Source organism: Cnephaeus nilssonii, assembly GCF_951640355.1.
Source record: "Cnephaeus nilssonii genome assembly, chromosome: 2".
Classification (NCBI taxonomy): domain Eukaryota; kingdom Metazoa; phylum Chordata; class Mammalia; order Chiroptera; family Vespertilionidae; genus Cnephaeus; species Cnephaeus nilssonii.
In genome coordinates, this window is record NC_137073.1 from 44,772,711 (window position 1) to 44,791,238 (window position 18,528).

The following is an 18,528-nucleotide window of genomic DNA, read 5'->3' on the forward strand; positions in this document are numbered from 1 at the left end:
CCATGAGATGAAAAAGGTTGAAAATCGCTGATCTATCTAATAGAGCCACAGTGAGCATTAACTAAAGAGCATGGCCAATAACTAAATGTGTTTTTGGGTTTTTTGCCTCAAGCTTTCTTAACACAGGGAATCATATGGAAAAAAAATTAATTCCACCAACAACCAAACCTTGTTACACTCAAATCTTAACATTAGAATATTAACAATACAAAAGGAATAATTTTTTTCAAAAAATTTTTGAATTTTATTATATTGAAGCAACATTGCTTATTAAAATTATATAGGTTTCAAGTGTACAATTTTATGATTTGTGTATTCACCACCCAAAATGAAGTCTCCTTTCATCACCATGTATTCGACTCCCTTTACCCTATTTGTTTTTAATGGCAACAGAATACCCTTAAATTTACAACTAGAATACTAAAATGCCCCAAATAAGAATTTTTATAATAAATATATTTAAAGGCATGATTATAAAAACATTCTTGAGATGTAAAGACATAAAGCAATTAGAAATAAAGTTCAGCTATTTCCTATGCACTTCAATTTCTGTTATAATCTCTTACCTATTGTCAGTTGAAAGACCAGCTGTAGCTATTAGAGAGGAGGAACTAATGAAGACAAAATCATTGGCTGTTTTGTTATGACACTGCCAAGTCTGTAATAGTTATAAACAGCAAATGTTAATATTATTAACAGTTTCATAACCTGGTAGATGCATTAATCAAAAACTGATCATGTAATTTGTGGCTTACTTAAACTCTGCATTCCCTCCTCTCCCGCCCTCTGAGCTTTAGAAAAGTTTCAGGGGTAAAACACAGAATCCTCATACACACTTTACCCAGATTCACCAATTTTTAACATTTGCCACATTTGCTTTCCCTCTCCTTCTTTCATATACTTACACCCATGCACACATACACACACCTATTCCTGAACCATTTAAATAAGCTGGATATGTCATGACCCTTTATGAGGCCCTTTGCTTTTGTTCAACCAATAGTTCAAAGGGAAACAAAAGGAGTTTAAACTCTAAATATTTCCCTTGGAATATTTGTAAAAAATTTTTGTCTTAGAAGACAGAAACTAGGATACTAGATTCTCAGGCAAAATTATTTATTTTCAGAAATATTTAAAGCTTTAAATAATTTTTCATGTATATGAATAAAAACATATTACTAATATTAACAAAATTTAAAAATTTATAGTGTCTTTCAATATTCCTTCAAATAATAACTTAAAATATTATGAGAGTTTTAGTTAATTATAAAGACTTCCAGGTTATGTTTGTTCAGATGTTTCTCTTCAATAAAAAAAATGACTTTAAAAAATATTTTTATTGATTTCAGAGAGGAAGGGAAAGGGAGAGAAATAGAAACATCAATGATGAGAGAAAATCATTGATCAGCTGCCTCCTGCATGCCCCACACTGGAAATAAAGCCCACAACCTGGGCATGTGCCCTGACCAGGAATCAAACTGTGACCTCCTGGTTCATAGGTTGACAATCACTCAGCTATGCAGTCAGGGCTAAAAAATGATTTTTTAAAGTATGTCAAAATCATCAAATGAAGATTTTTTTTTCCTCTGAGTCACTTCCCCATTCCCCCCTGATCACTATTGGAGCTGGGCTAGAGGATATGTCCTTAAAATGAACAAATCTATTTTATTCCCCCAAAGTCAATAATGAACATTTTAATCCAATTTATCTCTTTAGAAATTAAAAAATCACACAAAAACAGTTCCTTAAGGAACATAAACTTGTATATTTGAATCTGTTGGCTTAATAAAAATATGAGGAAAAATAAAGGTATCTCATCAACTCTCCTTTGTTTGCTTTCATTTAGATTAGTACTATATTCGAGCATTTAACCTTAGGTGAATTATCAGAATCTTAACCCATATTCTTAATATTTTCTTGATAGATATTGCTTAGTCCTATAAAGGGCTTCACCAAAGAATATGTTATATATAAATTCAGTGCTTGTGAAGATGTAGAAAATTCATTAAGCCTGTGTGATCCTGAATTGAAATGTATCAATTTTTTTTAAAGAGATGAGCAAGAAAATAATAGTACCAGCTATATAATACACTTTCTACTTTGTTCATGAGGAATAATGCAGAAAGGCAACCAGTTGCACTGGGCTTTTGATCATTCTTTTTAGGTGTAATACCCACTGTAGCATAAGTGAGGCTAGAAAAGGGTTTGAGTAACTCACAGTTTGCATTGGTCTCTGGAGGTGCCATGTTGGTTATAAACAGGTTAATTTTACAAGTTACCAGAGCTTTTTATGCCTGATAGAGTAATTTTCACATAATACAAGGACAGGAGCTTATAGTAAACTGTTGAATACATAGGACTAGACAGATTTTATTTTTTGGCTTTAATATTTCTTGCCTCAAATATATATTCTTGGTGTCTTTAAAAGAAAAATTCATAAAATTTTCAAGTTGGGAATTTTTGGCTTACCAGGTATGGCTTAGGCATGCTTCCAGTGACTGGACAACATTTCCAGTTTGTTTGATACAAACTTAAATATCCATCAGCATCAACTATTCCAAACTTAGAGAAAAAATATTTAAGTGTTTAATACAAATACAGAAGCACACATTTACCCTTACCCTTACTTTGAATCCCATATTTTGACTCTTAAACATTTGATTAAAAATTGTTTAACTTTTCACTTCACCTATGCATCCAGAAAAACATTTAGGTACTGTTTTAAAAATTTCAAGGTTAGACATTAAAAAAATAAATATCAGACACCCATTTTATTATGCTAACCAACAGCATAGTCTATATATTCTTTATAAGTACTCCAAAAACAGGATGCTGGATTTATACATTAAACTATGTGATAAAGTTTTAGCATGTATAAGGTAGAAAACTTCATTTTGAAAAAGACAAAATGATAACTTCCAGAAATATACAATAAGGAAAACATGTAAATAACAGTAGAAAATACAATGAAAAAAAGATTATCATAGTAAAAGAATTCCACTATGGGAACTCAGGCAATTTGACTGGGAAGATGTCAAATAATCCAGAAAGGGATTATATGATACAGATCTTGAAGGATGAGTAAGGCTGCTGGCAATTTTTCCTTTATATTATAAAAATAATGCATATTTATAAAAAGTATATAAAATAAAACAAATGTCTACTTTGGATTACTGCCCTCTCCCATTTCCAGGCCTAACAATTAACAACAATTTTATGGGTTCCCTTCGAGATTTCTTCTATAAATATTCAAATATTCACACATACATAATTTTTTTAAGTTAGGATCATAATAAATACACAATTCCACAATTATGTTTTTAACTTATAACCATCTTTCCACATTGGTATATATAAATCAACCTTATTCTTGTGCTATGTAGCATTATACTATATAGTTATAAGTTTTTAAAACTTTTCCCTATGGACAGTTTCCAATTTTGCCCACATAAAAAGTGTTACTTTGAACATTCTTGTACATATGCCTTTGAGTATTTATGTAGGATAGATATTTAGAAACAGAAAAGCTTTGACAAAGGACATTATCTAAAATTCGTAAGTAAAGACAAAATTAAGTCCTAAGAGGTAATACCAATTTACACTCCCACTTTTCTTACACATTAGTCAACACTGCATTACTTCAATTATTAATAAGGGTTATTGGCCATGCATAATTTAATAAATTGATTGTACATATTCTTTGTCTACCTCTCTATTAAGTTATCTTCTAAAAATTTGATAGGGCTAATATTAGATATAAACCAACTCTTACTATATTTGTTATAGATATTTTTCTAGGGGCTATCCTTTTTGTTATTTCTCTTAAGTTTTTTGGAGTAGATTTAGGTACGTTTTTCAGAAAGGGTATATAGAAAGTAACAAGTCTCTGCATACTTAAAAATGTGTTTATTTTGCTGTCCAATCTGAATTAATAGTTTGGATAGACATTAAACTCATAGTTCTCATTACTTGTCCATCAGAATTCTGTGAGTATTGTTCTACTGTCTATTTGTAACCTCTATTTTGAAGGGGACCAATGCCATTAATTTTGGAGGGGGTGGTGGAGAGGCTCCAAGTAACTATTGTTACCTCTTTTCCTTCCTAGAAGCTCTCTTTATCCTTAACTTAATAATAAAACAAAAATTAAATAATCAGGATGTGTCTAGGAACGTGTTGTTTCTCAATATTTCTAGTACTTGGTAGGCCCTTCCTTCCTCCTGGTTCATGATCTTTAGAGAGAGAGGAAGGGAGAAGGATAGAGAGATAAAAACATCAATGAGAGGCATCGATCAGCTGCCTCCTGCACACCCTCTACTGGGGATCGAGCCTGCAACCCGGATATGTACCCTGACTGGGAATCAAACCATGACCTCCTGGTTCATGGGTTGACTCTCAACCACTGGGCAAGACTGACTGGGTAACAAACTTTTCTTTAAAGACCATACAGTAATTATTTTCGGCTTGCCAGCTATAAAGTCTTTGTTCTCTTGAACTCTGCTGTTAGAGTGGAAAAGTAATCATAGAAAACAAATAATGAATGGAGTATCTGTGTTCCAATAAAACTTTATTTACAAAACAGGTGGCTGGACTATAGTTTGTCGATATCCTGTTCTAGAGCAGTGCTTCTCAAAACTTCAATGTGTGTACATATCATCAGAGTATGTGGTTAAAATGCAGATGGTGATTCAGTAGGTCTGAAGTAGAGTCAATAATTTGCACTCTAAGATGTTCCCAGATGTTACTTGCTACCTGGTACTTGACCATACTTTAAGTAGGTTCCAGAGGATAAACAAAAATATATAATCAAATGTTTAATCAAAAATGTGTAACAGAAGGTGGTCCTAGTATCATTTGGTCCTTGAGCATCATTTAAGTGAATTTTAATAGACATATATACAATGTCTTTCCAAGAAGAACCAAATATAAGCATTCTTGGAGAGATTTTTTTTAAAAAAAAATGCATATAGGTTAATGCTTTACTATTAGCTCACTGAGCTATACTCTTCAGAAACCCAAACTAGGAATATTTATAAACCTCCAACATAATCAAGCCATTTTTCCATTTGTATTTTTATATACTACCTTATTTCCCTGGTAGTTAAATCTCATTCTTGTAACTCTTGAATTGCCGCCAGATCGAAAGCAGGTTATCTGTTGAGAATGGCCCCATTCAAACATTCTGACACTTCCATCCTGAGCTCCTGTCAGATCTGCATTATAAAAGAGCACAAATTGCAAATTTATTTCAGGAATCTTTGGAAAAATTTATTTTTTAATCCAATGTGAAAATATTTATGGAAGAAACACCTAAGAAATGAAGCATAGCCAATTTATATGAATTTACCTTTGTATGAAATTTCACTTGAATACTTCATCTTAAAAACAGATAGTAATAAGATGTACTTTTGACTGAGAACATATGCTCATACAAAACAACAGAAGCAATTAAAGAACTCTAAAATTTTATTTCCTTTTGAAATGATCTCAATGATGTTTTAATACCTTTAATAAATAGCTTTTATAACCACTTAAATTCTTGGGATTACTAAAGAGCCAATTCTTAACAGTAACACTACTAATGTTTAAGTTTATACATTTTTGCCCTAGCCGGTTTGCCTCAGTGGATAGAGCATCGGCCTGTGGACTGAATGGTTCCAGGTTCGATTCCGGTCAAGGGCACATGCCCAGGTTGTGGGCTTGACCCGTAGTAGGGGGCATGTAGGAGGCAGTCAATCAATGATTTTCCCTCATCATCGATGTTTCTATCTCTCGCTCCCACTCCCTTCTTCTCTGAAATCAATAAAAATATATATATTTTTAAGAAGTTTATACAATTTCCTCTGGGGGGAAAAAAAAGATTGTAGAAGGCCCTGAATGTCATGATAAAAAACATTTCTAGTAGTTATTCCAATTACTTGATATCTCAAAATGTTGTTTCATTGAGAAATATGAATAAGTTAAATAATTTCTAATTCTTCACTTCATCACTTACTAATTTTGTGAGACTAAGAAATTTATTTTAATCTCCCTGAGCCTATTTCCTTCCCATAAAAGGAGAATAATGATACATATAGGTGTCAATTTATATTAAGTATAATTATCAGTGTTAATGAGGTAATAAAAGTCATGAGAAATTTTATTAATGTAAATAAAGACCTACCACATTGCTAGTCATATATTAGTCAAGATTCCTTATTCCTTACCAGTATTTAGAGTAAATGGACGTAAATTGTTTTGAAATGTTTAACACTGGGCTGGGGTGGAAGGGTGGGGAGAATTCTTGAGATTGGGATAAAAGTTATTTTCCCTCTACCCCAACAGTCTTGCTTAAGCTTATTCAGAAAAATAAATTGGGCTACTTGCGTTTAAAAACCACTCAAAATTTTCTATTATTATTTCTGGTTTTATTTACTTGAGAAAAATCCTTCATTATTAGTATCTGACATATAAAATGAAATAGTCTCTTAAAGTCTTTGTAGCCTAAGATTTTAAAGGGCAAGATTAAAGGTTCCTATAACCAAGTTGTCTGAGTAAATATCCCTCATTAGCAATTGAATAGTATTATATCAAACAGGTAAGAAATGGGTTAACTACAGTGGTAAAAACCTCAATAAGTTCATAATTTTAAAAAGAAAGTTCTCTTAAGACTTTCATTTCTATTTTATTCAAATTTGTTAGCCTAACTTCTAAAAAATTTCTCTAGGGTAGAAGTAAAAAAAATATTGGTTTCTAGTGACTAAAATTTTTTCAAGATCTACTCCAAGGCAAGAAGCTATTATGAGGTATCTGAAATTTGGAGTAAAATTTTGAAAAATCCTATCTCATAACATTTCACTACATAAATAGTGTTTATTGCTGAACTAAATTACTACCTGTGCACTTGATCATGACATGAAAAGATATACTGAAAAAAATCCAGTGATTAATTTAATGAGCTTTAAAATCTTCAAGTCTTTTATCTGCCAGTTATGGTACTTCTCTGAAGAAAGTTAGTTCTTATTCCAAGACAGAAGTGATCTAATGTTACCTAATGACTTTGAAAATAAGTCCATTAACTGCCTTTGAAACTAGGGATCTCTTTATTTAAATTTATGGGATTGAGGTAAAGAATATTTCCTATAAACTAGTCATCTGTTGGGACAGAGATGACTATGGAGATGAGAAGAAATGAAGTCCTTTCAATATTTCAGGACACTTCCAAACCCTACCGTACAGAATCAAGATAGATTTTTTAAGCAATCCCAAATGTTTCTTGCTGTGGGAGTAATATTATTTAGGCTTTGTTTATAAAGCACATTTGACTAGTTGCTCTCTATGCTTCATTACAAATTATTAGTTTTCACTTCACATTAGACTTGTGGATGGAAAACATACTTCTAGTGTTGAATAAATTCAAGGTAGTAAAAACAGACTAATTTTTTATCTATACTAACAAAAGGGTAATATGCTAATTAGACTGGGTTGACTGGCTATCTTCCAGACATCTGACTTCCTTCCGGACAAAACCATAGTGGTGGGGGCCGAGGCAGAGGCAGTTAGGGGCAATCAGGCCAGCAGGGGAGAGCAGTTAGGGGCGAGATCAGGCTGGCAGGGAAGGGCAGCTGGGGCCAACCAGGCCAGTAGGGGAGGGCAGTTGGGGCGAGCTGGCCTGCAGGGGAGGGCAGTTGGGGGCGACCAGGCTGGCAGGGGAGGGCAGTTGGGGGCGACCAGGCTGGCGGGGGAGGGCCGTTGAGGGCAACCAGGCTGGCAGGGGAGGGCAGTTGGGGACATTAGGCAGGCAGGCAGGTGAGTGATTAGGAGCCAGTGGTCCTGGATTGCAAGAGGGATATCTATGGGATCGGGCCTAAACCAACAGTCGGACATCCCTGAGGGGTCCTGGATTGGAGAGAGTGCAGGGCGGGCTGAGGGACACCCTCCCCCCGTGCACAAATTTCATGCACTGGGCCTCTAGTATTATTATATTCCTCTAGCATAAGTAACAGAAAGTACTCTCTTCATTTTAAATATATGGTTCTCTTGAATCCTTTTATTGGACTCTGGTGTACAATTTTGATAAGAGATGCTTACGATAATTAAGTTGAAAAGAACACTGGCTTTATCAATTGTATTTTATCAGAATAAATCTCAAAAAAGAAGGTAGAATTTTTATAGGTTATTAAATTGGAGGGACATGAACACCTCTTAATAACATGCTCTATTTTTGTTACTGTGTGGTAGGATAACTTAAAAATTGTATTTAAAAAATTTGGAATACTCACATGTCAATATGAATGTTGATTCCTACCCACCAATTAATTTAAAAATTATCTCTATTATTTTTCTCTGCTACAATACTTCTAATAAATTCCCCATTAATAAAATTCTTCATTAAAGAAAAACTTTTGAGATTCATAGAGATTAACTCAAAATAAACATACCCTGCCTTAGAAGAATATTATAATAACCATTTCCTATACTTACTATTAGTGTGTCCAATAAAAGACAAACTGACCAAATAGTAATAAAATACAAACTGATTATGATGAGCAATAAATGACCACGATATGCTTCTGGTTTATGTAAGAAAAGATGGAAGTAATCCTATTGTTTAAACAATAATTATCAACTACAACTTAACATTGTGTAAAGAGTCCAAAAATATTAAAAAATAAAACATGCTAACTTAAAAATATGTAGTCAAAATGCTAAAAATTTACTATATTAAGTTAGGCTTCCCTATTAATTAAAAAATTTGTTTTCTGTTTTTATCCAATTTTGAAATGAAGATCTTATTTGCTAGCAAACATTCTCTACAAAAAAAGTAAAATAAATGTTGACTATCTTTTGACTTAAACTTTAATTCCTTAGAATAATCACTAATTATTATCAACTTACAGTAAGGAAGAGTAGGGTGAGAAGTCATTCTTCTGACATTATTAATGGCTTTCTTAATCATCTGTTAATAAAGAAAAATTTTTCTTTTAGTTACAATAGCATTAAAAATTTTACTTGTGACAGGACATTCAAATAAAATTTATTTATGTATTATTTATTTATTTATATGTGATTCCTTAATTGCTATGATTAGCGGTAAAAACACTAAATATGGTAACAAATTGAGTTTAATAGCTCAGCCCTCTTACATTTCAGTGTACATACATTTTCTGCATCATTGACTAGGTTCTAGGAACAAAGTCACCTTGAGTATTTAGTCTTACCTCCTTTCTTGTCAATTCTTTTCTGATCCCATTAAACTTATTGGAATAATCCTGAATAGTTATAAGGTTAAAAAGACAGGCAGAAGCATGTGAAAAAAAAAAAGGTAAACAGAAAATCATATAAATTTTTAATTGATAATTTGGAACTGTTTACTAACCCATTTGTAAATCATGTTTTGAATGATTTACAAAGCCTGTCAAATAAAAATAAGATATATATGTAAAATTAGAGATAATTTTAATTTATAGAACATTTCCTATTTACACAGCACCATAACTACAGTTACATATTACCCTAATTTGTATATCACTATCATGTAGCCTTTTTGTTGTTCTGAATTTTAAATTGTTCAATTAGCCTAAAGTAGTGAGGGATATGGGGATCTGATAGGGAGGGAAGAGATTATCCAGAAGAACTGGTGAGGGATAGAAACACTAACAGGTATATATAGATACAGATGATAATTCAATAAAGCAGAAGTTGGTTAAAACAAATGTTCTTTTTCATTAGTATTCATAATTCAATAAAATAATGGGCTTAAGAAAATATTTTATCAATTCCCCACAAAAAATGAAAACCCAATAAATGTTAAACTTTTGTTTAGTAAACTTCATGTTTAAATCTCATGTTCCCCTTAATTAAAGAAATGCCTAAAGATTTCTGTTCTTCATTTACCTTTTTTTCTAACTACATGATATTTTCTGACTAAAATATCAAAGGAAAATTATAAGTATAAAAAATATACAAACACAGATTTAAGTTTCTGAAAGCATATGTAAAACATTATAAGGGAAAAAAACGTCATTAATTATTTTAGAAGATCCATATAAAAAATAACATTATATAAGTGTCTTTTTCTTTAGGATGGAGTGGAACAATCGTATTTATGTTTACAAATCACAATGACCCCAACTAAAAATATATCCTTCTTTAGATAGGAAGAAAATTAAGTTCTATAAGGAATTACAATGGTAAATTATGTATTATAATGCTTTGGAGTATAAAATATTTTCTGAGCACCTACTATATATTAAATGCCATTTTAGTTAGAGATCATCAATGTATAAGGCAGGGATAAAGTAACCTCTCAAAGAGATTAGAGGGTATAAAAAAAACATCCAAATAACAGATAAGTTCAAAACTGATAAAAGCTACAAGGATGATAAAATGAAATAATATGACATAAAGCGACTGGGGGTAAAGTAGGGAGGGGCAGATGCCTTCAAGAGGTAAGCAAGGGAAATCTATGGGAATTTGGGTTAAGATCTGAAAGAGCATTTCAAGCAGAATGCAAGGCACAGACTCTGAAATGGTAATGAGCTTAATGTGTTCCAGTGACAGAAAAAAGGCCACTCTAACTGGAGCAAAGATAATCAGGTGTGTAATGAAGGGTGATGAGGCTGCCAGAGGCCAGCAGGGGTTAAATCACATAGGGCCTTAGAGGCCATGTTAATAAGGACATGTTTTTTGTGGGGTTTTTTTTTTGTTTTGCTTTTTCAAGTTTTACTGGAAAATCTGAAAGTATTAAGCAGGGAAGTGACAACCTGAATGATGCTTTAGAAAACAGCAACTCTGGTTGCTGTGTACAGAACAGAGGGAGCAATGTGGAAGCAAAGGGATCAGCACAGAAAGCTGTTACAGGAAGAACTGTATTGCATATTCTCTGAAACTGGAGTTGGAAAAAAGTGCCTATTACTTCTTTTCATATATTTTGTATATTACCTTTATGGTCTCCTATAAGAGATGATAATATCAGATTTAATAAATGAATTTTAATATATCCGTCAATTGGGGAAAAAATAACTATTAATGACCAAGTCATGCATTTCAATAATTACTATAATGCTTTTCAAATTCTTCAACTTAATTTTTTTTTTATTGATTAAGATATTACATATGTGTCCTTATCCTCCCATTGCCCCCGCCTGCCCCCATTCATGCTCTCACCCCTCTGGTGTCTGTGTCCATTGCTTAGGCTTATATACATACACACAAGTCCTTTGGTTGATCTCTCCCCTTACCCCCACCCTCCCCTACCTTCCTTCTGAGGTTTGAGCATCTGATCAATGCTTCTCTGTCACTGGATCTGTTTTTGTTCATCAGTTTATGTTGTTCATTATAATCCACAAATGAGTGAGATTATGTGATATAATTCTCTGACTGACTGACTGACTTACTTCGCTTAGCATAATGCTCTCCAGCTCCATCCATGCTGTTGCAAATGGCAGGAGTTCCTTCCTTTTTACAGCAGCGTAGTATTCCACAGTGTAGATGTACCAAGGTTTTTTAATGCACTCAACTGCTGATGGGCGCTTAGGCTATTATAAATTGTGCTGCTATGAACATAGGGGTGCATATATGCTTTCTGATTGGTGTATCTACTTTCTTGGGACATATTCCTAGAAGTGGGATCACTGAGTCAAATGGGAGTTCCATTTTTAGTTTTTTTGATGAAACTCCATACTGTTCTCCACAGTGGCTGCACCAGTCTGCATTCCCACCAGTAGCGCACGAGGGTTCACATAATAAAAGCTTTATATGACAAACCTACAGCCAACATCATACTCAATGGGCAAAAACTAAAACCATTTCCCCTAAGAACAGGAACAAGACAGGGATGCCCGCTTTCACCACTTCTGTTCGATATAGTACTGGGAGTGCTAGCCACAGCGATCAGACAAGAAGAAATAAAAGGCATCCAAATTGGAAAAGAAGAAGTAAAACTGTTATTATTCGCAGATGACATGATACTGTACATAGAAAGCCAAAAAGACTCCATAAAAATCATTAGATTTAATAAATGAATTCGGCAATGTAGCAGGATACAAAATTAATGCCAAGAAATCTACGGCATTTTTATACACCAGTAGTGAACTTACAGAAAGAGAGATTAAAAAAAACACAACAATCCCATTTACCATTGCACCAAAATAATTAAGATACCTAGGCATAAACTTAACTAAGGAGGTAAAAGACCTGTACTCAGAAAACTACAGGACACTGAAAAAAGACGTAGAGGAAGACATAAACAAATGGAAGAACATACTGTGTTCATGGATTGGTAGAATCAACATCATTAAAATGTCCATACTACCCAAAGCAATCTATAGATTTAATGCACTCCCCATTAAAATATCAACGGCATATTTAACAGACCTAGAACAAACTCTCCAAAAATTCATCTGGAATAAAAAAAGACCCAGAATAGCTGCAGCAATCCTGAGAAAGAAGAACAAAGTAGGAGGGATCTCAATACCAGATATCAAGCTGTATTACAAAGCCACTGTTCTCAAAACTGCCTGGCACAAGAACAGATATAGACCAATGGAACAGAATAGAGAACCCAGAAATCGACCCCAAATACTATGCTCAGTTAATATTTGACAAAGAAGGCAAGAGCATACAATGGAGTCATGACAGTCTCTTCAATAAATGGTGTTGGGAAAATTGGACAGATACATGCTAAAAATGAAACTAGACCACCAACTTACACCATACACAAAAATAAACTCAAAATGGATAAAGGACTTAAATGTAAGATGGGAAACCATAAAAATCTTAGAGGAATCCAAAGGCAGCAAAATCTCAGACATATGTCGAAGCAGTATCTTCACCGATACAGCTCCTAGGGCAATGGAAACTAAAGAGAAAATAAACAAATGGGACTACATCAAAATTAAAAGCTTCTGCACAGCAAAGAAACCATCAGCAAAACAACAAGAAAGCTGCTACATGGGAGAGCATATTTGCCAATGTTATCTCTGATAAGGGTTTAATCTCCAGCATTTACAGGGAACTCATACAACTTACTTAACAAAAGGAAGATAAACAACCCAATCAAAAAATGGGCAATGGACCTAAATAGAAAGAGGACATAAGGAAGGCCAAGAGACATATGAAAACATGCTCAAGGTCACAAATCATCCCAGAGATGCAAATTAAAATGACAATGAGCTACCATCTCACACCTGTCAGAATGGCAATCATCAACAAATCAACAAATGACAAGTGCTGGTCAGGCTGAGGATGCTGAGAAAAGGGAACCCTTCAACTTAATATTAAAATGCTCCCACCTGAAATCAATAAGCTAAGGGGAACGGAGGGCTCTCATACAAGCTCTACCACAGATTTGAGATAGTGAGACCTGGCCGGTATAGTTCAGTGATTAGAGCATCGGCCCATGCACCAAAGGCTTACAGGTTCAATTCTTGGTGAAGGGCACGTACTTGGGTTTCAGGTTCAATCCCCAGGGCAAGTCGGGGCTCATACAGGAGGCAACCAATTGATGTATCTCTCTCACATAGATGTTCCTCTCTTTCTCTTCCCCCCACGCTCTAAAATATCCTCAGGTGAGGATTAACAAAACAAAATTTGACACAGTGACCTGAATTAAATCATTTGACCTTTGTGGATATCAAGCATCATCTGAAGAATGATATGTAGGCGTAATTGTAACAGCTACAACAGACATCTCAAAGAATAAGATGATATGAGCAATAAAGAAACTGCATTAAACATAAAATATTTTCAGGTATTATTAAAGATGGTTAAGCCTTTATTTAAATAATTACCCTTTACCAATTAGTGAAAACAATTTTTTTAAAATATATTTTATTGAATTTTTACAGAGAGGAAGGGAGAGGGATAGAGAGCTAGAAACATCGATGAGAGAGAAACATCGACCAGCTGCCTCCTGCACACCCCCTACTGGGGATGTGCCCGAAACCAATGTACATGCTCTTGACCAGAATCGAACCTGGGACCCTTCAGTCCGAAGACTGATGCTCTATCCACTGAGCCAAACCGGTTTCGGCAAAACAATTTTTTTTGACCAAAGAACTTTACAGGACATAGGAAACTGAAAAACTCTGCCACCTTGAAAGCCACTGAGAGAACTAAGGGGCTGGTTTTCTTCAAGTCTGTGTATCAATTTCTATACCCTAACTATCAATAAAGGAATCTCATGGAGGTTTAAACACAGACCACATCTTTGGTAATCAGGGCTCAAGCAGATCTTCCATTACTACAGAAAAATTGTTTCAGTTCATCTGCATTTTATACCTTGCTTAAATTTAAAACAATTATATTGTTATCATTTGTTCAAAAAAAGAATATATATTTGTTTCAGCATTAAAAAAATGTCATACTTAATACGGGCATAGCTGTTAGTCTGTCATCTATCAAAAGATGTTGTCTAAACTAGGGTTTAGCAAACTTTTTTCTAAAGGAACAGATAATAAATGTTTTGGGTTTTATGGGCATATGGTTTCTGTCTCAGATACTCAATTCTGCCATTACAGCATGAAAGCATTCACAGGCAAAATATGAACAAATGACTATGGCTATATTCCAATAAAACTTTATTTATAGATACTGAAATTTGAATTTCATATAATTTTATGTGTCATGAAATACCATTTTTCTTTTGATTTTTTTCAACCATTGAAAAATGTAAACACCACTCTCAGTGTACAAAACCAGGTGGTGGGTAGAAAAGACCACACCTTGCTGATTTGGACCAATAAGTTCCAAATAATTATTACTTAAAATACAGCTCTTTGCCTGGCTGGCATGGCTCAGTGGTTGAGCATCTACCTATGAACCAGGAGGTCATGGTTCAATTCCCGGTCAGGGCACATGCCTGGGTTGCAGGCTCGATCCCCATTGTGGGGCGTGCAGTGGGCAGCCCATCAATGATTCTTTCTCATCATTGATGATTCTATCTCTCTCTCCCTCCCCCTTCCTCTCTGAAATCAATAAAAATATATTTTAAAGTAATAATAATAAAATAAAATACAGCTCTTTGGCCCTGGTCGGTGTGGCTCAGTTGGCTGGGCATCAATTCCTGATCAGGACATATGCCCAGGTTGTGGCCTGATCTCCAGTAGGGGTCACACAGGAAGTAGCCAATCAATGTTTCACTTTCATATATATGATTCTTTCTCTCTCTCTCTCTCCCCCTCACTCTCCCTTTCCCTTCTTCTCTAAAATAAATAAAAACATATTTTTTAAAAAGTCTTTGTATTTTAAATTATTTATTTAAAATATATTTTATCTTTTAGTATGAAACATATTCTTCATAACCAAAATTTACAATTTGCAGCAAATATGACTTACTAAAAAGTTGACAATTTTTAGATTATATTGGTTAAATGATCTTGTATCTATCAAACTAGAGAAAAAAAATAGGATATTTATATACAAATATTTTTAACTCTACATACCACGGATGCTCCTCTGCCAGTCTGTGTACTACCGAGCCATGGCATGTTGATTGGAGTGCCAGGATTGCTATGTGTATATGGGGTTGTACCTTGCACAGTTGTCAAATCATCATGCGCACGTATAACCAAGAAATCTTCTGACCTACAAAGAAATGTCAACCAGGATGAAAGCAACCATTTTTTTATTCTATTATACCTGAAAGCTCTAACAGACAACTTTGTTTCCCTTTAAAATAAATTGTCTTCAACTTTTAACTCCTTACTAATAGGCAATAACTTCATATGTAAATAATTTCAAATCCCTTCACTTATTCTCTTTTAACCCTCAATTACCTTCTTTTAAGCTCCTAACACATGGTCTTTACTCTTTAGCAGCTTCCACTTATAATCTAGGAATATTCCTTTAAGAAATCTTTTGAAAATTATAGTTCTGTGGAATCATCATTCAAATTGCAATGTTACTGAATAAAAACAAAGTATAAGGGTACCCTTTGGTTTCCATTTCTATATCATCATCCACCCAAGTATAGATCTGTGTAGCCAGAATTCCAGAAACATCCAGTTCTTGAACATCATGGCTTGAAGCAATTGCTACGCAGTTTCTATTTGCCTGAAAAATAAATCATATGGTAATTTTTCAATAATAAAGTACAACATGTATATGGGCTACTTTTGAACATGAAACCTACAAAATAGCCTCAAGAAATGATAACTTTAAGACATAGAATATACTGAATTCTCACAAATGACTATTTTAAATTAATTTTAATAATTAAATTTTGAGTGTAATAATCATCAGCTTGAGTTTTGAGATATGTTCATGTTCTAAGAATTCAAGAGCATCCAAGAGAAAGCCAGCTATAAGTGGTAATGGATGTTTTCTACTTTACTTCTTCTACTAGCACTATCTTGCCAGTTTATAACAATGATACAATCTCCCTAAGGTTTGCATAGTTTAGAAACTGGGAGGGAGATGATGAAGAAGATAGAAGCCCTGTAAGGTAGAGAAAGATAAGGAACACCAAAGTAAAGAAAGAGTGGTGAATTATTCAAGTAAGATAATACCACTTTTACCTAAAGCCTTTCAATCGTAGGGGGAAAAAAATGGAATTTGGAAAAGGATCATAAAGAAAAAGTGTAAGGGTAGAGAAAGGCTGGGGGAAGTATGGCAAAAAAAAAAAAAAAAAAAAAGATCATAAAGAAAAGTGGATCAGATTAAATGATACACAATTTTAAACATCTATGATTTAAAAATGTACGCCTACAAAGCAGAAAATGGAAAGATATTGATGACAAAATGAAAGAAGGATTAATATTTCCATCATTATGTAAAATGCAAATACAAACCAATTAGAAAAAAGCTGAGACCCCAGAGATAAATGGTAAAAGGATATAACTAGATGGCTGGGAAACCATTCTTCCTGAGTTTCTTCTGTATATCTTGTGAGTCACTGCCCTTGGTTCCACAGTATTATCTCTGGGATCTCTATATAGCTATAATCTCTCCTGCCAGATCAAAGGGCAGGTATACTTCCTAATATTAGAAAAGATTTGGGGGTCCTTAAACTCAGTGTTCCTCTCCTGCAATGCAAAGCACTTTGTGTGCAGGTATCATCTGGCCCTCACCCTGTTGCTTTGCAATTATAGCTCAGGAACCAGTATAAAGATAGTGGTACTCTGGCTACTGCTTTTGCTACGAGAAATAAACCATCGTTTGTCTCTGGTCCAGGAGTCATGTCTTCTAACAGAATCCATTAAATTGTGAAAGCTAACTTTTAGCTTAAATGCAGAAGAATATCTCATCTTTCAGTTTTTGACACAGATAATTCACAACTAAACAAATGGCAAAAGTTCAATCTCGTCAGCATTTTCATTTTATTTTTTTATTAATTTTTAAAGAGAGGAAAATATCGATGTGTGAGAGAAATATCAATTGCTTGCCTTCTGTACAAGCCTGACTGGGGATTGAACCCGCAAACTGGGTATGTGCCCTAACCAGCAATCCAACCTCCCACTTTTTGTTGTATGGGATGAAACTCCAACCAACTGAGCCATACCAGCCAGGGCTCACTGGCATTTTTAAATAATGCAATGTAAAGCAAAAGGTATTATTTCTCAGTAACTAATTTAACAAATCTGGAGAAATAAATGTTAAACAAGTACACTCTTACCTAGTAAATGGCAGACTTTGTATATGTGGATGATTGCTCATTACTAGTTGCTTATATAAATCTCTCCCCCAAAAGCACAAATGCTACTTGGTTTTATAGCACAGAACATTTAAAGTCATTATTTTCTTCAGGGGAAGGAAGGTACTAGTACTTATTGGGTATAGACAATAATCATGAGAACTGCCTGGGTAAGTAAGGGCTACTTCCAAACCTGCCTGTCTTGACAGAACTAGTCATTGTTCAGAGAAAGATATCTATGAGGGAAATGAGACAAAGGGACAGGAAGAGATGAGGACAGAATGACAAAAGAACTATCCAGGAGAAATCAAAGAAGAGAGAGACATAGCAAAGGAAGATGGAAAACTTTTTGGTGAAATGATTACTGAATGAATGCCATAGGATATACATTTGAATAATATTTAAAATTTGTTTTTAAATTAGAAATACATGAAAAAAATATCCTTTAAGTTAATGAAAATAAAAGGAAACAAAAGTATCTAGAAGTCACCATAAACTCTGCAGTAAAGCAATTAGGGAAGACAGAAGGGGAAAATAATTAAGACAAATTTCAACTTTGAACACTGTACATAAAAGAAGATGTTGAGTAGAAGGCAGAGGAATACAAAGAAAACACACTAGTTGGGCAGCTATTACAGCTGTAAGTCAAAGAGGGTAAATTTCTATGAGTTACATAAGTTTAACTTTGATATAATACTAAGAACCACATTCAACATATTCATATAAGGACCTTTTATTTGGATTAACCCTTATAATGTGTTGTATAAATTCTAAAGGTTATCACATACATAAATACTTGATACTTCCCTCTGCATAGTAATAAAATATTATTTTATCTGCTACATATTCATAATAAAAAAGTAAATTATCAAACAATATAATCATTTTATAAAATAAAAAAATTTACTGAGATTGCA

General features: G+C 33.9%; 1 protein-coding gene across 3 annotated transcripts in view; it reads right to left on the reverse strand.

The window, feature by feature from the left end:
- The window catches only part of DMXL1 (Dmx like 1), a 158,974-nt gene that overhangs the window by 9,933 nt on the left and 130,513 nt on the right, over positions 1 to 18,528 (reverse strand). For 2 of the 3 annotated variants that reach the window (XM_079760045.1, XM_079760044.1), the window contains 6 exons: positions 15,911 to 16,032; positions 15,423 to 15,564; positions 8,875 to 8,935; positions 5,083 to 5,210; positions 2,470 to 2,562; positions 567 to 658 (listed from right to left, as the gene is read on the reverse strand). In XM_079760045.1, the coding sequence (XP_079616171.1) occupies positions 567 to 658; positions 2,470 to 2,562; positions 5,083 to 5,210; positions 8,875 to 8,935; positions 15,423 to 15,564; positions 15,911 to 16,032 (638 nt within the window). Of the gene's footprint in view, positions 1 to 566; positions 659 to 2,469; positions 2,563 to 5,082; positions 5,211 to 8,874; positions 8,936 to 15,422; positions 15,565 to 15,910; positions 16,033 to 18,528 lie in introns of those variants that run through there. The other variant, XR_013812874.1, reaches the window with a different exon arrangement.